General features: G+C 39.3%; 1 protein-coding gene and 1 long non-coding RNA gene across 5 annotated transcripts in view; one reads left to right on the forward strand and one right to left on the reverse strand.

The window, feature by feature from the left end:
• Positions 1–20727, forward strand: part of LOC145538145 (uncharacterized) — a 34166-nt gene extending 13439 nt beyond the window's left edge. Inside the window, exons 5-8 of one of the 4 annotated variants that reach the window (XR_014076672.1) lie at positions 6620–6725; positions 11311–11772; positions 12227–12252; positions 13858–14055. This is a non-coding gene — a long non-coding RNA (uncharacterized LOC145538145). Of the gene's footprint in view, positions 1–4474; positions 6726–11310; positions 11773–12226; positions 12253–13857; positions 14056–20306 lie in introns of those variants that run through there. The other 3 variants (XR_014076671.1, XR_014076674.1, XR_014076673.1) reach the window with 3 other exon arrangements.
• Positions 5230–22852, reverse strand: KLHL9 (kelch like family member 9). The gene is made up of 6 exons (XM_081569523.1): positions 22735–22852; positions 19789–19892; positions 19455–19594; positions 11253–11657; positions 10473–10597; positions 5230–10363 (listed from the first exon to the last, which is right to left on the reverse strand). The coding sequence occupies exon 6, from the start codon at positions 9020–9022 to the stop codon at positions 7169–7171; it is 1854 nt and encodes a 617-aa protein (XP_081425649.1). The 5' UTR covers positions 9023–10363; positions 10473–10597; positions 11253–11657; positions 19455–19594; positions 19789–19892; positions 22735–22852; the 3' UTR covers positions 5230–7168.
• Positions 22853–24609: the final 1757 nt, after the last annotated feature.

Genomic DNA, 24609 nt, shown 5'->3' on the forward strand with positions numbered 1-24609 from the left:
ACCCAGCACTACATATCCAGAAAAAACAAAAACATCCATTCAAAAAGATAATACATGCATCCCAATGTACATAGCAGCATTATGATTGACAAGATATGGAAACAACCTAAGTCCATCAAGAGATGAATGGATAAAGATGTGATATCTATATATAATGGATATATATAGCCAATAAAAAGAATGAAAATTTTGCCATTTATAGCAACATGGAGATGGCAGAATAACAACAAAACCCCTGGAAAGTGGTTGTTCAAGACTGTTACCAACAAAATAGAGGAACTATCTATTATTAGTACATTTGTATTAGTACATTAGTACATTATGTTAAGTGAAGTAAGTCAGACAAAGACAAATAGTATACGATATCACTTACATGTGGAATCTAACAAAAACAACAAACTAGAGAATATAATACAAAAAAAGTAGACTCACAGATATTGAAAACAAACTAGTGGTTACCAGTGCGAAGAGGGAAGGGGAAAGGGGTAATACCAGGGATAGGGGATTAAGAGGTACAAACTATTATGTATAAAGAAGCCACAAGGATATATAATACAAGGAATATAGGCAATATTTTATAATAACTAAATAGAGTATACCCTTTAAAATTGTGAGTCACTATATTGTACACCTTATATAGTATAGTCCAACTATATTTCAATCAAAAAAAATTTTAATGGGACCACGGGGGGGGGATGTATTCTCTGATTATCTGACCCTCTCTATACACCAAGAGTTACCATAGGGATTTTGTATTCATTTATTTAAGTGTGACCTGAAGACTCTGAACTTTCATATACACTATAAAAACATCTGCTGAGTTTTGTCATTACTGTTTTTTAAAAAATCCTATATTTTCTGTCATCTATCTACATAAGGATTTAAAATTTCAACCAGTAGATGGCAGAATAACATCAAAACCCCTGGAAAGTGGTTGTTCAAGACTTGTTACCAACAAAATAGAGGAACTATCTATTATTAGTACATTTGTTTAAGGACCACAACATCAACAGTTCTGCAGTGTATGCAATCATCTTTAGTGAATATCTAAGTCTTTTTTAACCATCATTCCACCATTCAAATATATGCTTAACAGCAAATACTAGCAACAGAGATAATGTATCAAAATCAGGGAGGATAAACTCCAAAAAATTCATTTTTAGAAGTATTTATGGAAGGTCTGAGGGGGGTCACATTAGGAAGGAAATATCAATAATAGTATCATTCTGAGATTATCATTTTGGGGCTTATTTATTGTTGCTAATTTGGAAATACATTTAATGTCCAAAAGGTATGAGAAAGTTGGAAGATAATCTTTTACTACTTGTGCCAAACTGCTTTCTAAACTATGCCAATTGATAATACACTCAGTGATATAGGAGAGTAATTTCTAATCCAACAGTGGAAAACAAAAAACACTCTTTTTCAGTATCTGATATGAAAAAAATTAAGTTGCCCCCTCAATAAATTTTGGTATTTGTGATGCAAATATTATTCCCTCATTTTAAAGACTCACAATTAATGCAGAATAAATAGATATTTCAAGAACAAGACCAAGAATATCTCTCTTCAACAAAGGAATTCTAATTCTAAATTCTAATTCTACAGTCATCCCTATTAAAATTACCTACAAGGCACAATGCCTTGTATTACACCTAAAATCTGCTACAAGTATTAACCAATGCTTTAAGTTATGAAACAAATAATATAAAAACAAAATTCCATTCAAAACAGCAATCTACATGCCAAAGACAACTTGAATAAAATTACAACTGAAGAAAAAGACCCTAGTGTGCCTATATTATAAATAAGATTTTACTACATGATTTTAAAAAGTGTAAAAATTCAGTGAGAAAGTAAAGATTATTCAAAAAGTTGTTGTGAAGCAACTGGATAACAACTTGGAAACAGAAAACTAGTGAAAAGCCATATCCATAACAACAACATCAAATACCAGGGTAATTACATCATCACATGATGGGGAAAACTGTGCAAAGAGAGCATTAAAAAAATGACAGAGGAAAAACTAATTTCACTACAATACAAAAAATACCTTGTGTAAGACATATACTCAAAGAAAAAAGATGGGAATAAGATAATATTCTTAATATAAAAGGAATTTTAAAAATTCATCTTCATTTCAACCAGAAAAAAGAAAAGCTATTTGAACAAGAGACAAGCAGTAAATGCTACCTGAGCTCATTAAAAATAAGCACTGACAAAGCAATAGAATAAAGGACAAGGAATGTGACATGAGAACTATGGACAAAAACCACAATACTATCACTAAAAGGTCAAAATGCAAAAAAGACAGACATATTTGACTATTAATTAAATTGAAGATAGAGATCAAAAGGTACAAATAAGTCCCAGGGGTATAATGTTCAACATGGTGACTATTAGTAATACTGTACTGTATATTTGAAAGTTGCTAAGAGCATAGATCTTAAAAGTTCTCATTACAAGAAAAAAGTGTATAACTATGTGTGGTAATGGAAGTTAATTAGGCTTGTGATCATTTCATAATATATACTATATAGAACAATCCTCTGCTAGCTGCGATGTTTTGGGTTTCCCTCATGGCTCAGATGGTAAAGAATATGCCTGCAATGCAGGAGACCTGGGCTCAATCCCTGGGTCCAGAAGATCCCCTAGAGAAGGAAATGGCTCCAGTGTTCTTGCCTGGAGAATTTCATGGATAGAGGAGCCTGGTGGGCTATACTCCAATGGGTTGTAAAGAGTAGGAAACGGCTACGAGACTAACACTTTCACTTTCATCAAATCATTATGTTGTATGCCTGAAACTAATATAATAAAATGCCAATTATAACTGAATTTTAAAAAATTGAACAGCCCTGTCGCCATAAAAACGACACTGAGGAAAAAAGTCTTTGTAGCTAACAGGATATTTAAAACAATAGAAAGGAATAAATAATTTACATATGAAAAAAATGCACAGGCTCAATAAACAAAAAATTCACAGTTTTCAATAATTAAATGTAAATACAAACAGTAAATAATGAGAACAGCAAAGATTTCCTTTGAAATAGTCACTAAACACATTCTGGCGAAAACACATATTCACACACTCCTGGAAATATTTTTCAAAAGCGTAAAAGAGCCTACACTATTTCACTCAGATTTTACTTAGAATTTATCACAGGGAAATAGAGACGGAACAAGTTTTATGAAACAGTATTAAATCTTGCTTAATTTATGATAAAAAATTAGGGTTAGATATTTAAATATAACCCACAGGGAAACTGAAAAAACATGAAGGCATATTCATGGATGAAGTATGGTATAGATATTTAACACTTTCAAAGAAAAGAATCGGTGAAAATCATTAAGACAAAATTAAAGTAAAACATTATGATGTATTACAAGGCCAATTAGTAACAACTATCTTAATGCTTCTCTGTATATGTTTTATGCTAATGACTTTATATTATTATCTCCTTGTAATTCTGATATAGATACATTTATTAATGTCCACCATCAATCCCATGGACAAACTGGAAAATGAACCTTGGAGAGGTTAACTTACCCTAAGGTCTTTCAATTGAGCTGCGGACAGAATGTTGCTTTGACTTCTCAATAGTACGTTTCGGTAGTTTTGAGTGAAATTTTCTGTAGGTGTATATTTTGTCTTTATAATCAGAACAAGATAATTTTAATTAGAAACCAGAAAAATTTGAACATGATTAAATATGTTTACTTTGCAGGTAAAGTACAGAAATACTACTCTAGGCAAGTGGGAAAAAATTAAGTATGGATTTTAATCTGGTTTAAAAATGCAATGTTTTTCTTAATGCACATGCATTTGATAATTAAGGAAAAAACATCTTATATACTACTTTCTAATACATACAGATTTTAGAAATATATTGCATATTTGCAATATATTTGACAAATGTCTGTAGAGTGCCTGCAATGCAGAAGACCCTGATTCAATTCCTGGATCGGGGAGATCTGCTGGAGAGGGGATAGGAAACCCACTCCAGTATTCTTGGGCTTACCTGGCGGCTCAGCTGGTAAGGAATCTGCCCACAATGCGGGAGACCTGGGTTTGACCCTTGGGTTGGGAAGATCACCTGGAAAAGGGAACGGCTACCCACTCCAGTATTCTGGCCTGGAGAATTCCACGGACTGTACAGTCCATGGGGTTGGAAAGAGTCAGACACGACTGAGCAACTTTCACTTTGTACATAGGTAAATTCACAATATACCTTGTATTAACATGTTACCTTTGAATGTGGAATCATTGATAATTTACACCTTCTGTTCATTTTTATTTTCCTGTACTTACCACAGGGCTTCCCTGGTGGCTCAGCGGTAAAGAATCCACCCCACCAGTGCAATAGACGTGGGTTTGATCCCTGGACTGGGAGGATCCTCTGGAGAAGGAAATGGCCATCCATCCCAGTATTCTTGCCGGGGAAATCCCATGGGTAGAGGAGCCTGGCGGGCTACAGTCCATAGGGTCGCAAAGAATCGAACACAACTTAGCGACTAAACAACAATTTACCGTAACAGACAAGAAATTATTTTTATAATCAGAAGACTTAACAAAAGTCAACTTTTGACCCTATCAGAAAAACTATAACAAGAAATTAAAACTTAACAGAATGTTTAATATGCTTACAGTTTTTATCCTCTTTTAAATATTTTTCTACAGTCTAAATTTTCTGTAAAAGAAAACAAAACTATCAGCTTGTTAAAACAGGTATCGTCCCAATCATCTCAGTCACCTAAAATTTCCATATCTGTAAGGAAAGCATGCCAGATTTAATATATTTAGTTAGCAAAGCACCAGTGAGTTGTTTTATGATTATCAAGAGACCTGTAAACTGCAGAAAATTATAAAGTAAAAGGATGAGAGGTGGGATGTGTGAGGCTGGAGGTAGGGGGTATAGGTGGAGCAGTTAACTTATCCGGCTAAACAATATTTAATTACAAAACAACAAGGTCAAATTTAATAGAGGGTAGAAACCTTTTCTCAACAAGGAAAAGAGAAAAGCTTATGCAGAACAGTACCATTTCAGCATGTCAGAATTAGCACCAAAAAAGTAATACATCAAAATGACATAAAAAATAAAGGAAACTTGGCAAAATTATACCCAAAAGGTCAAAATGCAAAAGGTGGACAAATTTGATCTCAAAAATTAACTGAATGTCCTGCCCTGTAAACCTCTAACAGACTGAGAAAAAAAAGTCAATGCAAGCAAATGCCAGTTAAATTATATTTATTATATAAAGAGATGCTATAACTTGATATGAAAAAGAAAGCAACTCCAATAGGTATTACAAGAGCAAAGGACATTAACATCTGATTAAAGAGGAACACAGCTACTGAAAAAATGCAAATATTTAACCTAATTAATAATTAAGGAAATAATTGAGATACTCTTTCTTGCTTATTTGATGCACAAAGTTATTACAATTTCTACTTTTTCTATTTTCTAAATGTACTCAAATGTGCTATATTTAGTAATAAAAAATTGAGTCATTTAAAAAAATAGGAAGTATGAAATTTTCTGCCAATGCAGAAATCATAAAAGCATTAAAATGAAAAGGGCAGTGAGGCTCAGATCCCTTGAAACCAATTCCTTTCGTTTTGGTTCCTGAGATTGTCAATAACAAGGCTGTTTCTGATTTACACTATGACAATCTCCCAAGTACAAGGATATAAATATTAACACACATGTAAATGTATGTATGTAAATTCTTTCTTCAGACAGACAATTATTCCAGAGTAGTACCTCTTCAGATTCTTCAGAGTCACTCGCTTCAGAGGACTCATAGGATTCCATTTGCTGATAAGGTCCCATTAAGATCTCCCCTTGCAGTTCTCAACCAGTAAGGATGCCTTTGGTATTGAAGAGGCTGAAGATCTACTTTAGTACTGCCTGCAAGACAACAGTGTCCTAGGCTTTCTATAGCTGGCTTCTTAGGGAATCTGAAGTTGGTCCTGTCCTTCAGACAAAGCCAAAAGGACATTTTCTGATGTGATGCCAAAAGTACATCCTCCGCTTGCTCAGATCACAGCCTCGAGACGGATCACACAAAGCTCAAGATGCACATGGGCTGTAGCAGCACCAGAGCAACCACTTCAAATCAAAGTCATGTCAGAATGACTAAGTTGAGAGACTGAACTTAAAAACCTACAGCTTTGTAGAGCATGCTTTTGTCTTTTTCATGAGTTTTACTGAACACAAAGGTGGAAAGCAGCAGAGCCTAAATTTACTGAGCAAAAGCAATTCTCTGAGACTTGAACTCTGCTAAATAATCTGTATAAAGGCAACTCTACAGAAAACAATATAGAAGCAGGAAAAGTTAAGTTTCATCTGTAGTAACGATTCAGTCAAATGACAAATTGCAGTTGTTATTAATAATTTAATGTTGAGGTCCTTATCTACATCACTGCAGTAAGACTACATGGACATTTATGCTCTAGTAGTGAATTCTCATTTGAATAGAAATAGCTGCTATGTAGAAGAGTTTAAATTTACAATTTCACTATAGCTGAAGTGCCAATCAATTAAAAAATATACATGTAGATGCATGTATCTATATATGTATGTGTGTGGTAATGTATTTTCTCTCTTCCTCTCCCCAGAAAGAGATATGAAACCCTGACTTGGGGTTATACTGTTTTTCTGAGTTAATATTCCTCCAGTCTACTGAAGAATTGTCACATATTCTGAATGTACCCACACAATCTGGTGAGTCAGCAGCTATGTCACAAACTATGAAAAAAGGGAAGCAGCTAATAAGGCTTGGCGACCTTTTTTGTTTATTATTTTAGGTTATAGCAGGCATCCTCCCTTTGATGTTTTGTAGTCAAAGATGAAAACGTTCAACTTTGAAGCATAATGAACATAATTATACATTTACTACAATCACCTACACTTTGCCTTACACAACACACCACAAAAAGATATCTAACATTTTTCTGCTTTTTACATTTGTTAAAATAGCTATGTTGAATACATACATTTGCAGAATACATTTGTTAACCGTTTGATAAACATACTAAGCCAAACAATACAAATAACATCAATTACCTTTTTAATCTAATAACTGTACCAATCACTGTAAGAAGATACAACTGAAGGGGAATTATGGGATCAACCTTGATGCACTGCAAAGGTATTACACCTTGGTCCTAAGAATGATCTGAAGGTGCTGAAAGAGGTGATTCTCTGGAAGGTGACCCAGGATTTTCTTCAGGTGGAAAAACTGTGAGAGTACAAGCTCGAATGCCACCAAGTGACTCTGGAAGGTCAAAAACTTTATGCCACTCATCCTTTTCTGGGTCATATTTCTGGACAATTTCTACCATACAACGATTATTCCAAGAATATCCACCTACGACATAGATTTTATTTTCAAAGACAGCAACTCCAACATCACTTTGACCTCTTAACATGGCAGCAATTGGTGTCCACTGGTCAAGGGTTGGCGAATAGTATTCACAGCTTAGAACATCATCATAATCACTTGTTCCTCTGAAGTGATTGCCACCAATGACATAGAGCTTGTCTCCAACTGTACACATGCAATGCAGACCTCTGACTGTAGTCATTGGAGCCTTCTGTGTCCATTTGTCTGTATCAGGGTCAAAACACATGAGCTCATTTTGGAAAGTGTCATGAGTAATTCCTCCTGAAATATACATTAAGCCTCCATACACTGTTCCGGCATGGCCATAGTGGGGTTCACTCATTTTTGCAACATAGCTCCACTCATTCATTCTTGGATTGTAACATTCTACAGTGGCCAGCTCACCAGCTGCACTTCGCCCACCAACAGCATACAAATGTCCTTTGAGGGCGCTCAAGTGAAAAAATGTGCGCTTCTCATTTAATGATGCAACCTGCATCCATTTATTATATCGAGGATCAAATCTGAAAACTGTATCAACAGCAGTTTTTCCTTTTGTATCATAATTACTTTGACCACCAACTACATAAAGAAAGTTTCCAATGACAGCAATGCCATGCTGATAACGAGGAGCATCCATGGGGGCTAAAGCTCTCCACTCTTGCGCCCTCTCATCATACATTCGTAATTCTTTACTGACAACCAGCTGCTGCCTCAAAACTCCTCCTAATGTAACCAAGTGTGTTGAATCAGATCGAATGGCGGTTCTATCTGACTGCATCACTGGCTGCATATACGGCATCATTTGGTAATTGCTCGCTTCCAAAAGCAAATTCACACACGTATTGTCTGTTCTCATGAAATCTACTGTCTGCACGTAATTGATGAGATCCTGTGGTGTCATCAGTGGAAATCGAATATTCTTCATTAATTTTGCAGCATAATCCATCCGAGGGTCTTCCAACCTTAGCCAGCGACAGGCAGCCTTAAAAAGCTCAAGTTCAGTACAGTGCTTAAGACTATTGCTAGAAAGCACAAAGGCAAGCCGTTCAAAAGGGAGTTTTAGAAATTCCCCAGTACTCAGTAAGGCAGGAAAATTCTTCAGAATGAAATTATTGACATATTTATCTACTTCTATAAGATTGTAGGTGTTAGCAATTCGTCCAACTTCAACACAGTTATCTAAACAGACTCCTGAAATAAGAAACACTTTACAGAAGTCTAAAACAGGTAAGATTTGCAAAAAGCTGGCAGCTTCAAGAGTGTCCTGAAGATTGTCCATATTAAGAGAAAGCTTTGCAGTATAAATAAAATCAATTATTTTCTTCAGACCAACTTTGTTCACCCCGTGAAGCTTAATACACATTAAATCCTGTTCTTTCATTCCACCTGTGAACATAGCCTTGAAGTAATCACTAGCGGACGCCATCATAGCTCTATGAACAGGGAAGATTTCATCTCCATCACCTGGTACCAGAGTCACATCACAAAGCAATCCTTCTGTTCTAAGTTGTTCAAAACCTTGCAATACCACCGCACTGTGAGTATTGCTGGTAAAAAAACGTGTGGTTCCTGCCTTGCAAGGCTGTAAATGGGCGGAGACGCCCATTTCACCGTTACCAAGAGACACTTTCATGTGAACGCCTTCCTCTTGCACAAAGATGTATGCCGGACAAAGAGGTTACGACTGGAAAGCTTTAAAGGAAACGAGGATGTCTCAAGAGCAAGAGAGCTCGCTTTCCTTATCAAGGGCAAACTGTCACTGCAGCACGCCTCAGAACACAACAGTCACACATTGAAAATTGTTCTGCAGCTGGCCCACAGAGGGCTGTGGACCTTAAATCTTACTACTATGTAGATGATTCATCATCTGAGGCAGTTAAGTGACCCGGTTCACCTGGTTCGGCCTGCGCTGCTCTTCTTCCCGCAGTTCTGCTCCGGGCCAAGGGGGAGGTGCCGCCACGTCCTGCGGCCCGGCGTCTCGCTCCACGGCGAGGGCCGGCACCTCAGAGAGCGGCCTGCCGCGCCCTCCGCTGCCCTTTGAGCGTCGCCGCGGCTACCGGCCCGTCCTGAAGCAAGGACCTGGAACACGAGCCTGGGCCTGGAACACAGGCCGAGCCCCCGACGCCGAGCCGGTCCTTCCGGAAAGGCCTCGTCCCAGGATCCCCCGGGCTAGGAGCGGCCGTGGCGGCTACTGCGGCTGCGCAGCCGCCAGCCCTCGCCAGTGGGCGGGCATGTGGGGGATGGGAGGATGTGGGCGGTGCCTCGAGAAGGCGGGGTTTGGGTCAGGCAGGGCCGTGCAGGGTGGGTCAGCGGGGTGTCTTCGGGGTACTTTGTATGTGATATTATTAAATAGGAATGGGTGCGCGGATATTATTTTTGATATAAATCTTTCACTTCAGCTGAGCTGTTCCTCTAAATGAATACTTCGAGATTTACACTTCTTGGCTTCTGCCTTTTGGATAACAATGAAATGCAGCTTTTCTGGAAGCTGAAACCTGGCAGAAGGCTTCCTTAGGGGGAAGATGCTTTTAGTTTTCCTCTATAAAAAAAAACTTTGTTAATTCTTATCCTATACTGGGAATGCCCTGGCAGGTCAGTGGTTAGGACTCGGCACTTTCACTGCTGTGGCCAGGATTCAAACCCTGGCTGCAGAACCAAGATCCCTCAAACTCCTCAACCAAAAAAAAAAAAAAAATCCTATCCCATACAATTTAATAGACACTTCAGTTATAACTCTGGGTACATATTTTCAAATTTTAATCATTTAAAACAGGTCATTTGCCTCTTTTAAAATACCAAATTATGATCATGCTATGTAAATAATATAGGCTGAATTTTTGTCATGCAGAATTCCATCAGTAAATTTTTCGTGCTTTTGTTTCCACTCACAAGTTTTTAAATGGATAGACAATTGTCATTTGTTCCTGAATATATACTTCCTTGTTCTCCAATGTTATAGACTCCGAGCACAACACTTCCTGTTTGGGGATAAATCCTAATGTTAGAATGCTGCTTGAAGACATACAAAGTTTTTTTCCAAAATATTGTCACCAGAGATGTTTTGAAAAACTACAAATTGGCACTTTCCATTGGCACTTGCCGTCTACCTCTACAAGGATTAAATCACTCCTGCTGTGGTAGCTGCTGACCTTCAACACCACCTGCTGCGTGCTCAGAGTGGAGATCAGAAAGGAGGCATTCTTCTGCTCTGGAAAAACCGGCAGAACAGGTGTTCAGATAGATATTTTCAGGAGCTGATTTTAGGAGCACAATTCTTGCATCTCCTCATATCTAGAAAAGCACTAAATTCTTTCATGGTGATGCCTGCTCCTTCATGACTAGCAAAACCTTCTGCAAAAACATGTGCTCGATTGCATATACCCCTCTCTACACCAAAATCACATATATACCGACCTTCCCTCTATCTCTTTGGATCAACTTCCCAGAGTATGTGAAATGCTATCTCCAGGGCTATAGTCCTCATTTTGCCCCCAATAAAACTTAACTTGCAACTCTTTTTAAGTACTTTTTTTAAGTTGACACTTTGAGTGTGTATTTACCCCACTACTGATATTTCCCTTAATGGATATTTTATTAACTTACATTTTTAAAAACTTAAATATAGTTGATTAACTTACATTTTAAAAATTACTAGTCAATTTATATTTGGGTATATGAATAAATGTATACTTTGACAACTGCTTCCAACATTTTCCACAGTTTGAAGTTATTACTGTCTTTTACATCCTTCCAGTTGCTTTATGTATAAGCCAACTGATGAGAATATAGCTATATTCTTTTATTACACTCTCCCTTGTTTTTATATAGAAGATAATATACTATACTCACTGTTCTGCACCTACCTTTTTTAACCTGGAGATCTTAGTCATTTATAGAGAACTTCTTTATCTTTTTAAACAGCTGTATTGTTTCCTACTGAATGGATGGGTCCTACATTATTTGATTAGTCCCCTAAAGATGGACATTCAACTGGTTCCAATGGTCTTCTGTTGTTTATGGCAGATGGCAGCAAGGTCCAAAAGGCTTGGGTTACTGCTATGTTCCATCAGAGGCTTCAGCAAATCTTCAAACTGTTCAGCAGAAGAGGTTGGTTGGAATGAGACCAGCATGGAGGAATTCTTCACTGGGTTTCATCAGCATGGACAAGTCCTGGAGGCCTGCTTGAAGCTGGGGACTGAAGAACTCCCCTGAACTGTGAAAATTCCAGAATGGTTGTGAAAAAGCACTTCCAAGGAAACAGTTTCTCTCTGGAAAAGAAAGAACAGAGCTGCAATACCTGGGAAGTTGTCAGAGCAAGAAATCATGAAATCCTTCTCTTTATTATCAAGCTTGCAAGAGAGTCTAAGAGTTGAGGAATTAGAGGTATGCTCTTAAACAATTACTATGGACGGATACAACTCATCATACTCCCACATGTTAGTAATTTCAAAAGCCTCTTTCTTTCTGCCTTCATCATAAAATAAATGGATTAAATTTATCAAAACATTTATTGGTAGTATTAAACAACTATAAGTAAAAGCATTTAGTTCATAGCAGGCACCAGACAATTGCAGATCTTACTAATGTACTTATATACTTAAATATCTATTTTACTATATCTCTTATATTTCAGTCTTTTTGCTTGTTTTGTACTAATTACACAAGTGTTCATCTTTTTATTTTAAAATTATTTATTATTTAAAGTTTTACTTTCAAATCTTTTTGCATTTGTTTCTCTTAAAGAAATTAATGTCAAGACTGATTTCACAAACTCAATTAAAGGGTGGAATTGCAGTTCATTCATTCATTTCATTAAAGTTATGTATTTAAATCACAGGTTTTATGCCTTCGAAGGATTAAAAGGTGAGGATGAAGGAAGAAAATGAAGTGCCAGCCCTCTTGGAACTTCCTTTTTTGCTAGAAGGAAACATAAAAGTATTAATCAATTGGTTAATTCATTTCAACTACATTATATACAACACCATAGGCAAAAGAAAAGGCTCCTGTCACCAGAAATCGGAGGATGCAGTTTCAAGACGCTAAGACTTGACGCTGGATGTACAGTTGTAGAAATTAACAGAGTGCTATGGCTAGAAGTGGTAACCTGGGAATTGGGTTATCCTGGTCCCAGAAAGCCCAGAAAGGAATGAGGACTTTTAGGAATAGAGTAGAGAAGAAGAGGACCAAAAACTGAAGCTTAGGAACCTTCATGTTTTAATGTAGGGAAGAGAAAGAAGAAGGAGCCTGAAAAGAACCCCGGAATGGAATGCAACATAACAGGACGACAACCTGGAGACAAATGGTGACAAGAGAATGTTTCAGGAAGAAATACATTTAAAACATGGTATCTTATATTAAGGGAGAATGAGGGCTGGTTTGGCAGAGTTAATTCTGCAGAATCCAGATTGGAGTATACCAACTAAGGTTAAATAGGAGAAAAAGGTTTTGGAGACAGAATAAATAGAAACTTCTTCTGAGATTTATCTGTGAAAGAAGGAAGAGAACTAGGGTAGCACCTGGAGAATAAAAATGTATGTTTCTATTATTTGATATAATTAAAAAAAAATTTACAAACATTTTTTGGGGATAGATTTCAAGAAATATATGTAGTAGCACAAACCACATAAAAATAAATATTTTATTTTTTAAAAACTGCTTATATAACAGGCTAAAATATTAAGCATCATTGTTAAACCATTTGTAAAGACTAGTGGGCCAGAATGCCTTTTCTTATGCTCTGTTTGCTATTTTTAGTTCTTTTATTTGTATTTCATTTTAAAACATTAACTAGTTGTATACTGTCCTTGTGAATTATGTTTTTGTGTTGTTTGTTAGATGCTCAGTCATGTCTGACTCTTTGTAACTACATGGACTATAGCCCACAAGGCTCCTCTGTCCATGGAATTTTCCAGGAAAGAATACTAGAGTGGGTTGCCTTTTCCTTCTCTAGGGGGTCGTCCCAACCCAGAGATTGAACCCAGGTCTCCGGCATTAAAGGAGGATTCTTTACCATCTAAGCCACCAGGGAATTATGTTTTCACATATCCTAATTCTTAAAAGTACATATAAACCTTTTATGCAGATGGTAACTATATTCCTATGGTGCAAATATTTGTCAACTTTATCTTTACAAATACCAGCTCATTTTCTTTATATTTTCTCCTAATGCCAGAATACTGAACATGTAGAACCAATCCTCTCCCATTTTTATTCTTCTATTGATCTTATGGATTATCAATTCCCTTCATGTTTTAAATCTTTCACATTTATTTTTATAGTACATTAGGATTTTTTTCTTCTATGAGATGAGACTATAAACTGATTTGTGTCTAGATTACCAGCATTTATCTTGTAACCATTTATTGAAACTTTTTCTTTCATATTAACATCTAAGATATTACTTTCAAACTTAATTACTACAGATTATATAACAATTTCTGAGATTTTTTTTTTTCCTGTTTCATGCAGCATGTGGAATCTTAGTTACTGGACCAGGGATTGAACCCCAGGCCACAGCAGTGAAAGCACAGAGTTGTAACCACTGGACTGCCAGGGAACTCCCCAGAGATTTATTTTCTCTATTACTCTGATCACCTAACTCTCCTTAATGGTACTGTGTTTATACTATTCCTGCTTTATAATACAGTTCATTTTCTGGTAAAGCTATATATATAAGAATTTTTTCTCTTTTCTATACTTTGATGTTTTTGTTTGGTGATCTTTCTTAATTAACTTTGGAATTGTTCTACAGAGGTCAGCATTAGCTTTATAAAATCAGGAAATTTTGTGGACTCAAAAATTACCATAATGCAGTAGATAAAAAATTCTGAGGATTTTCTTTCATTAGATGGAAAAAATGAAACTGGATCAGAGAATTTCTCTTCCCCAAAAATCTAAGGTAAAGAAAAAATAGATTAAAATCATATCACAAAAAATAGACTAAAATCATCAGAAAGTAAAAATGTAGCCACTAAAAAGAGAAGCCCAGGGTAAAAGAAAAAGAATATTTCTGCAAGTAAAAAAAAAATTAAAGAAACCCACAGAAATCCAACATATTGCTTAAAGAATCTAACTCACTATCGAGGTTCTGCATGGAACCCTATTCTGCTTGGAGGCAACTCAATTTCTTTGAGTCTCAGTTTTCTCAAGTGGAATGAAAAATATTTGTAAAGCTGATGTAAATACATTTTAAAGCTCTTAGAAAGCCCCTTCCTTGGAGTTAACAACAAGTGGTAACTCTTTTCTTCATTTTCTCCATATAAACCTGTATGAGAATATTTTATGTCTGTTTTGATAAACTGGTTTGAAACTGTTCCCTTTCACTTTTGACGGCTGACTGACATAGTCAACTGAATTGGTAAGAACCTTGAAGAGTGAAAAATAGATATGATCATGTACACACTGCTATATTTAAAATGGATAACCAACAAGGACCTACTGTATAGCACATGGAACTCTGTTCAATGTTATGTGGCAGCCTAAATGGGAGAGCAGTTTTGGGGGAGAATGGATACATGTTTATGTATGGCTGAGTCCTTTCATTGCTCTTCTGAAACTCACAACACTGTTCATCAGCTATACTCCAATATAATATAAAAAGTTTTTTTAAAAAATAGATATGATCATATCAAAGACATATTTGATTTATGTTGAGTCAGCACAATGGCTTAAATCAATATCCGAAATTGAGAAGGGAATCTCCTAGGCCCGAATGGGAAAAACATCCTGTATTCTTTTGCTGATTCTGGAGCCTGGTCCACTTCCCTTGGCACATCTGCCTGCTTTCCTGGATCTATTCCTTTGCTTCCACATCACAGTACTTTCCTTCTCCTTCAGGGCTGAAATCACCAGGGGGCCCTCAGCTTTCACTCCCTTCACTTTCACTGCCCTTTCCTATTTGCACAGTCACTTCCTGTTCTGTTGTGGTTTCTGGCTTCAAGTTTTCTCAGGTGGACACAAATAGAAAGTTAAAGTTGCATGATATTTTCAGATTTTGTGGAAACACATGTAAGAGAAGTCTTCCTTCTTTATGTTGAATACTTTTGAAAACAGGAGGGCCGACAGAGCTCAAAGGAGGTAGAAAGCAGAGTCCAATAACCAAGAGGCCTACAAAGCCCTCCCAGGAAAAGAAGCCCCACCCCGGCCAAGGGGGGCAGGGCCAGAGAACAAGTCTGTGGAGGGCAGGCTTCTGGTCTGTGTCAATGTGCTCCTTTTAGGTAATTTTTGTCCAGAGCTGATCAGAGGTTCCTTCGTGGCAGGAACTGACCCTATTATAGGAAGCCTCTTGCCATAGTTTTTGTTACTAAGAGAACGAAGCTTTAGCTTCAGGCATGGCTCCTTTGACCTAGGAGCAGGTGAGAGAAAAAGGAGCCAAAATACGGTTCTTTCCTCCAACCTGCTGGGCAGACCCAGGGCTTCTGATTAATGATCTGATCCACATACTGTCTGGTCTTCCCTGGAGGCTCAGATGGTAAAGAATCCACCTGCAATGCGGGAGACCTGGGTTTGATCCCTGGGTTGGGAAGATTCCCTGGAGAAGGAAATGGCTAACCACTCCCGTATTCTGGTCTGGAGAATTCCATGGACAGAGGAGCCTGGCAGGCTACAGTCCATGGGCTCAAAAAGAAAAGAGTCAGACATGACTGAGTGACTTTCACTTTCCACATACTGTCTGACAGTGGGAGGTGGGTAGGCACTGAAAATCTCAGGGTAAAAACCATAACTGGGGCTTCCCTGGTGGTCCAGTGGTAAAGACTCTGCCTGCCAATGCAGGTGACATGGGTTTGACCCTGGTCTGGGAAGATTTCACATGCCATCAGGCAACTTAGCCTGTGCGCCCCAACTACTGAGCCTTCACTCCACGACCACAGAAAGCCCACATGCAGCAACAAAGACCCAGCACAGCCAAACATAAACAACAAATAAATAAACAAATATTGTAAAACTACAACAATATTTTGAGTATAACTTCAGGTTTGAGGGTGCATTCAATTTATTAATGGTAATTCTCAGTTTCACTAACTCATTTTTTATAATGGATCTTTTATCTTTATAATTAGAAAAATATGCTCATCATAACTTTGCATAAGGATTGCAATAACCCTTTGTACCCCTGACACAATAGCAAAAGGTTGCAATCTGCTCCATGCCAGCCTCCAAATCCCCTTTTATCACTGGATGCCACAATACTCAAGGATCATTTTTACCTCACCGCTTGCCTTTTACTTTCAACCCACAGAGTATGAAAAGATACTAGAACGTATGCCCCACTTTGTCTTTCAATACCACCTCCTCACTTGACCTACAAGTCCATCTCTTCCTACTCCATTACCATGTCCATCTTTTCCTACTCCGTTAGCCATGTTTCAGAGACTAACTCCATGGACAAGGTTGCAAAGCTCCTTGGAAGAAATTATCAAGCAGATGGTTGCTGCTGTTTAGTCACTCAGTCATGTGCGACTCTTTTGTGATGCCATGGACAGTGGCCCACCAGCTCCTCTGTCCGTGGGATTTTCCAGGCAAGAATACTGAAGTGGCTTGCCATATGCTTCTGGAGAAGAAATTCAGTCCCCAGTGTGGATAGCTTTTTCCTTGGGCCCTCCACTGGGGCAAAGGGAAGCCAGAGGACCATGAGAGGGGTCCTCTCTAATTCTCCTGGGCTTTCATAAATTAGTCCTTCAGACTGGGAAGAATAGCAAACAGGAAAAGAATCTATGATCAACTTAGAAGGGAGAAGACCCAGGAGACTCTTAGAAGGAGAGTATTAAAGAGGGGGTGTGGGAAAATGAGTCCTTCTACATTACAGATTAGATCACTTTGCCCAGGACAGGGAATTAGCAGAGATCCCTGCAAGCAAGTTGCCCCAGTTCCTGTTACAGACTCCATGAAAGAGTAACTTTAAAAGCCAGGTGAAGTGTGTGTGTGTCAGATGCTTCACCCACAAGAAACTAGGAAGGTACAGGAAGATCCACAGCACAAATCCATAGTGACGTCAGCCTCTGTTGAGAGCCTAAACCTACTAGAAATCAGAGCAGTCTTTATGGATAAAGGGGGTTGTGACATTCAAAAGGACAAGTCAGATATTGGCCAGATCCTAGAGAAGAAACTGAGGCTTACGCATGAATTAAGGAAAGAAAAGACAATCCATCCATGGAAGAACTCAAGGACCAACAGAGTTCAAAGATAGAAATTCCTGGACTTCCCTGATGGTCCAGTGGTTAAAAGTCTGCTTGTTAATGCAGGGGACACAGGTTCAATATCTGGTCCAGGAAGACCCCACATGCCTCAGAGCAACTAAACCCATTAGCCACAACTACTGAAGCCCGTGTACCCTAGACCCCATGCTCCACAAGAAAAGCCACTGCAATGAGAAGCCTGTGTACTGCAATTAGAGAACAGCCCCCACTTGCCACAACTAGAGAAAGCCCACATGCAGAAACAAAGACCCAGCAGCCAAAAATAAAAATAAATTTAATTAATTAATTAAAAAAAAGAAATTCGTATAATGGCAGGACCCCTCCTCCCCCAAGGAAAGGTAAGGCTGAGTGTCACATCCTGCAGCCTTCAAGCAGGCTGTGAGGGCCCGACTGCACCCAAGCATCCATGTCCTTTGTTCTATCCAAAGTTCACTACACATTTTCCAAGAGGTACATACTTCTACCTTTGCTGCCTAAAACTTCCATATCTCTAAGAAGCTGGATTTCCCTTGTACTGAAGGTAAACTTATGAACTGCTTTTGCCTTTTGGCCAATTCCCTGCATACTGGTTATATTTAACCTTAAATACACTTGCTACATGCTGGCTGTCTTCTGACAACCTGGAATGTTTCAAGTACAATCCAAGAAAAAGGAGGAAAACTGCCACAAAAATTTAATAGTGTTCTCATAGAAAGACTATGCTAGACAGCAAGCTTCCATGCTAGGCAAGGAAAAGGCAAATGATCTTAGATTAGACTGTTGGAGAGAGAATTAAACTTTGTAAGACCATAAATTGAATCATTTACACCTTTTACATGTGTTTCTGTTATATACTTTTCAAAAAATTCTGTGCTTAATAAGTTCCAATGTGTCCCATTGTAGCCACTTAAGGTAGTACCAGTAGTTTCTATATTATCTGTCAAGTGAAGAAGTGAGCAGCTTCCACCAACCTGACTGGCTTTAATTAATTCCATAGTGAAGAGAAAGTCACTCGGTTGTGTCCGACTCTTCATGACCCCATGGACTGTAGCCCACCAGGCTCCTCTTTCCATGGGATTCTCTAGGCAAGAATACTGGAGTGGGTAGCCATTCCCTGCTCCAGGGCTCTTCCCGAACCAGGGGTCAAACTCTGGTCTCCTGCACCACAGGAGAATTCTTTACCCCTGAGTCAGAAGTTGGGGCTTCCCCGGTGGCTCAGAGGGTAAAGCATCTGCCTGTAATGCGGGAGACCTGGGTTCGATCCCTGGGTCGGGAAGATCCCCTGGAAAAGGAAGTGGAAACCCACTCCAGTATTCTTTCCTGGCAAATCCCATGGACAGAGGAGCCTGGTAGGCTATAGTCCACAGGGTCGCAAAGAGTCGGGCACAACTGAGCGACTTCACTTTCTTTCTTTCTTTCTTCAGAGCTTAACTTGAATGGGACACAAGGCAAAAAAAAAAAAATAGTGTATTCAGAAATGATTGTCTAAGTAGACCATAACAATCAGAAGAGATACTCCACCTGGTCTTCTGCCTTATACATCTGGTCATTATGTTACTGTGCCCTTACTATCTAATGATAAACTAACTTTTCATCAGAATGTTAACTACAAATGGGTGCTTGCCAAGGGCATTTGCCATTTGCCTCTGCAGGGAGTGGGCTTCCCTGGTAGCTCAGCTCATAAAGAATCCACCTGCAATGAAGAAGACCCCGGTTTGATGCCTGAGTTGGGAAGATCACCTGGAGAAGGGACAGGCTACCCACTCCAGTATTCTGACCTGGAGAATTCCATGGACTGTATAGTCCATGGGGTCGCAAAGAGTTGGATACGATTGAGCGACTTTCACTTTTTTTGTGGGGACTGAATCCTTTGCTGCTGCAGCTGCTGACCTTCGACACACCTGAAGGGAGTTCAGGGTGGAGAACAGGAATGAGGCACTCTGTGATCCAGGAAAACCAGTGGAACAGGTCTTCAGATAGCTATTTTCAGGAACTGATTTCATGATCCCAACCCTTGCATCTCCTCACACCTAAGAGAAAGTGAAAATGTAGATTCTTTACCATCTGAGCCACCAGGGAAACCCTCATATCTAGAAACGCACTAAATCTTTTCATGGTGACATCAGCTCCTTGTGACTAGCAGAAAACCTTTCCTAAGATAAGCGCTAGATTGCATGAACTGTCCCTTCACCAAAACCACATGTATTTACCTCCCCCTACCTACCTTTCTGGAGCAGCTTCTCGGAGTTATTTGAGGTGCCATCTCCCAGGCGGCAGTCCTTGTTTTGCTCCCAATAAAACTTAACTCGCAACTCTCCTGTTGTGTATCTTTTTAAGTGGACAAGAGAAAAAGAAGTACCTTATTTTTAACTCCAAGAAGTAGCTGATCCAAATGTTCCATCTGGGAAGAGTGTAACTTAATCTCTTAACAGAGCCATATGTGCAGGACTCATTCATTATTTTTTATGTCTGGGGGTTAAAAATCTATCTCGTGTGTTATGCTACTACAGGTCAAATACCTGGGAAAGCAGACTGAGAATGGGATGAAGGCTGCCCCAGGAGGGGGAAATAACTTTGGGCTAAATGACTCACCTTAGCCAAGAGCAGTTTCCAGAGAAGATCTGCATGCATGAAGCATGACACTCTATCAGTAGCTATTAAGAGTTAATTCTTAGGTTTTTAAGAGAGATTTGATTACTTTGCCAACAAAAGTCTGTCTAGTCAAGGCTATGGTTTTTCCAGTGGTCATGTATGGATGTGAGAGTTGGACCGTGAAGAAAGCTGAGCACCGAAGAATTGATGCTTTTGAACTGTGGTGTTGGAGAAGACTCTTGAGAGTCCCTTGGACTGCAAGGAGATCCAGTGAATCCATCCTAAGGAGATCAGTCCTGAGTGTTCATTGGAAGGTCTGATGTTGAAGCTGAAACTCCAATACTTTGTCCACCTCATGCGAAGGGTTGACTCACTGGAAAAGACCCTAATGCTGGGTAGGATTGGGGGTGGGAGGAGAAGGGGACGACAGAGGATGAGATGGTTGGATGGCATCACCGACTAGATGGACATGGGTTTGGGTAGACTCCGGGAGTTGGTGATGGACAGAGAGGCCTGGCGTGCTGCAGTTCATGGGGTCGCAAAGAGTCGGACACGACTGAGCGACTGAACTGAACTGTACTGAATGGTGCATCAAATGTCTATTATAAATGCCAAAGTGCTAGATTGTATTCATAGGATTATAGGAAACAACTGAACTGTAGAAATAATATTACTAGACTTGATTCATAAACTAAATATTGTTGGCTCCATTTTGGACCAGGTGCTGCTTTGAGCAAGAGCAGTGTTTTTGTTCAAGAACAAGACCACTTGTTCTTATTCAAGAAGAATTGAACAAGAATTGAATAAGAATTGAATTTTTATTCAATTCTTCCCGTTAGTTTCCTTAAGAAGGTACCATAGAGATTGGATAGGATGGTTCAACAAAATAATTCATAGTATTTCTCTGTAGTCTTCTTCCTGTCTCCAGGTTTCTTAGTCACCTGCAAAAACAGTGCCATCTTTCCAAGTCTTGTTACCCAAGTAAGAGATTTCAGGTCTCTTTGGAAAGAATAGAAAGATCTTCAAGAGACATGACTGCAAAAAACTGGTTAACTGAGGAGGCGAATAACCCTGGAAGGGAATGTAATGGGAGGAAAAGAATATCATACTATTCAATTATTGCCTCATTATCAGTGGCAGAAATTAGTTCGGCAGTCTCTATAGGTATTGTTCTTTGTTTTCGAAAAATACAAAAATTGAGTAACTGTACCTTTACTTTGGGTTTCCCAGGTGGTGCTAGTGGTAAAGAACCTGCCTGCCAATGCAGGAGACAAAAGAGACACAGGTTCGATCCCTAGGTCAGGAAGATCCCCTGGAGGAGGGCATGGTAACACATTGCAGTATTCTTGCCTGGAGAATCTCATGGACAGAGGAGCTTGACGGGCTACAGTCCATAGGGTTGCAAAGAGTCAGACACAACTGAAACAACTTAGCATGCACCGTTTTACTTTATTATTCTTTTTTAAAAAGTTATTTTGGGGTTTTTTTGTTTGTTTGTTTTTTCTCTCTCTTCCTTTTTCTTCTCTTGTATGGATCTGGTCATACTCAAATTTTCAACTGGGTTCATAATCTGCAGAAAAGTCTAACAAGATTGTGATGGACAGGACTTTCCTAATGGTCCAGTGGTTAACAATTTGCCTGCCAAAGCAGGGGACATGGGTTTGATCTCTGGTCCAGGAAGTCCACATGTCAAAGAACAACAACTGAAGTCCGTGTGCCTAGAGCCTGTGCTCCACAACAAGAAAAGCTATCATAATGAGAAGCTCATGCACCCCAGTGAAGAGCAGACCCTGATCTCCACAATGAGAGAAAGCCTACACGCAGCAATGAAGATCCAGCACAGCCAAAAAAAAAGAGACTGTGATGGACAAAGGACACTCTGAGAACAGTGGCCTTCTGATGTTTATTATAAGCAGTTTATGGATGTGATACTTGTTGTCTCCACCAGGCGTTACAGTGGCAGTTGGGATGGGACAACTGGATTGCTGCTGCTAAGTCGCTTCAGTCGTGTCTGACTCTGCGAGACCCCATAGACGGCAGCCCACCAGGCTCCTCAGTCCATGGGATTCTCCAGGCAAGAATACTGGAGTGGGTTGCTATTTCCTTCTCCAATGCATGAAAGTGAAAAGTGAAAGTGAAGTCGCTCAGTCGTGTCCGACTCTTAGCGACCCCATGGGCTGCAGCCTACCGGGCTCCTCCGTCCATAGGATTTTCCAGGCAAGAGTACTGGATTGGGTTGCCATTGCCTTCTCCAACAACTGGATTGGGCACCACCAAAACCATGTGGATAAGGATGCAGAGACTGGGAAACCAAGGATGGAATCCAGGTGGAGGAGGACACCTTATCTGTCTTTGTAGAACTTCCCTAAGAACTGCCTTCCAGCCATGATTTCAGGACCTGGAAGCTATCAATGAGGAAACCAGTGTGAAAAAAATCAGGAAGCTAATCTTAATAATTTGACTCAAGAAAGCCAGAAGCTAAGACTTATGAGCTGAGTCACATGAGTGAGAATGTTCTAAGGTTGCTGGGGTTTACATAGTTCTTACCTCTTCTCAGGCTTTATTGTTTAACTCTCACCTGGATTCTGTGAGATATCACAGTATTCCTAGAATAATGACCTTGCAGCTCATATCAATGCAGACTGTCATATCTTCTTAGAAGGGCATGTATTTTTTGACAACAAGTCATGATGTCCCTTTAATTTAAAAAGACACAATTTTAAAATGTTTTATCATAAATTATCCACCTAAAAATTTATATTACAAATATATACATTATAATAGGCATAATATTTTAAAACTGTAGTACACATGTATATTATCAATAAAAATAAATATATTGGAGGTGTGAGCTCAACATTTTTTCCAGTCATGGTGGAAGGTGAAATACAGAGCACCTGTATCTCCATACTCCTGGGGACTCCACTTAAAAACATGGGTGGACATTCTCTGCAATTCCAAACATTTATTAAAAGTTGAACTTTGTTTGGGTCACAAGGAACAGCACAAGATTTATATACACACAATTTTTTGGACACACTAAATGTACCAAGGAGAGCTAGATTGTGTGATTGCATGCCCACAGCATTGAATAAATGTAACAATCCCTTCCCCCAAGGTGGTAGTGGGCTATTAGGAAAACTCAAGTGCCCCTGTTGGGAGAGTTTGTAATTTCCTCTGTTCTGTCTCACTGCAACAAAACTTTGAAGCAATGCACACACCAGTGTTATAGCTCTGTTATAGCTCAGTTTTATTTAGAAAGCAAAGGAAAATACATCCTTGAGGCATGAGGGTAGGTCTACCCAAAGAACAAGAAGAGAAGAGAAGCCCCCTTCCCCACCTCAATTTTGGCTCCTCTTTTTATTTGTTTTTTCTCCTCCCCCTGAGCCTGCCTTATGTAAATTGAGCTAGCCATGAGGGCTATTTGTTTTATCTGAGGTTCTCACTCCGGTCCTTGGACCTTCCTTTGTTCTATTTTCTCGGGCTTTTCCCTTCTTTGTCTTTTAGCCACTGCCAAATTGGACTCCTTTTTCCTATTCTAACTACCTAACACCCCCAAATCACCCCTTCTAGAACCTGGGTTCACAGGGAGCCCCTCCCCTGCTCACCCTGTGCCTCACGCCTAATGTTCCTCTCATACTCCTACATTATCTGCCTGGGTAACTAGCTAATCTATCTCCAGTGCAAGCGCAGTAAGATCTCAGGTTCCCTTGAGTCTCAAGGTTCAAGTAGCATATAAATATTCAGGGCTGAGTCAAGGCCTTGATAGTGAAACAGGAGAGAAGGGGACAGAGCACAGCTCTTGAAAGAATGACATAGCCCAAGGATACCACATAAACCCATTAGAATTAAATAGGTTCAAGATGGCAGACAAGTCAACTTTGACTAGACCTCGATCCTCAATCAGCAAGGAAAATGACACACCCACAGGCGCCATGACAGCTCCAAGGCACCATCAAAAGACCAAAAGCTGGGCAGTGGCCCAACTCCTAGAAATCTCCACCCCTTTCCCAAAATAGTTGGAATAATTCTCCCACTCATTAGCCTATGAAATTACTCAGCCCATAAAAGCTAACCACACCACATTTTGAGGCCTCTAGACTCTCCCTCTGTGATGGCCCACACTCTGTCTATGGGGTGTGTTTCCTCTCTAAATAAATCCACTTCTTATCTATCACTTCGTCTCTTACTGGATTCTTTCTGTGATGAGACATCAAGAACCTGAGCTTCATTAGGTCCTGAAACCAGATACCATGGGTTTTGGCTGGGTTCGAGTCCCGTTCATGTGGCTTAGAGTCCCAAACTGGGTTTTGGCTGGGTTTGAGTCCCAGCCATGTGGGTTCAAGTCCTAATCTAAGGTAGACACTTTCAGTAGGACTTCATACAGGTTTAGCACCAACCACTTGCAAAGGGGTGGGATCCACTGGAAAGAAGGGACTCTTACAAACCACCT

Source organism: Giraffa tippelskirchi, chromosome 1, assembly GCF_054371585.1.
Source record: "Giraffa tippelskirchi isolate mGirTip1 chromosome 1, T2T-mGirTip1v1.2.pri, whole genome shotgun sequence".
Taxonomy (NCBI): domain Eukaryota; kingdom Metazoa; phylum Chordata; class Mammalia; order Artiodactyla; family Giraffidae; genus Giraffa; species Giraffa tippelskirchi.

Excerpts from the sequence above, each read along its gene's own strand:
- KLHL9 (XM_081569523.1), bottom strand. The coding sequence starts at position 9,022 with ATGAAAGTGTCTCTTGGTAACGGTGAAATGGGCGTCTCCGCCCATTTA.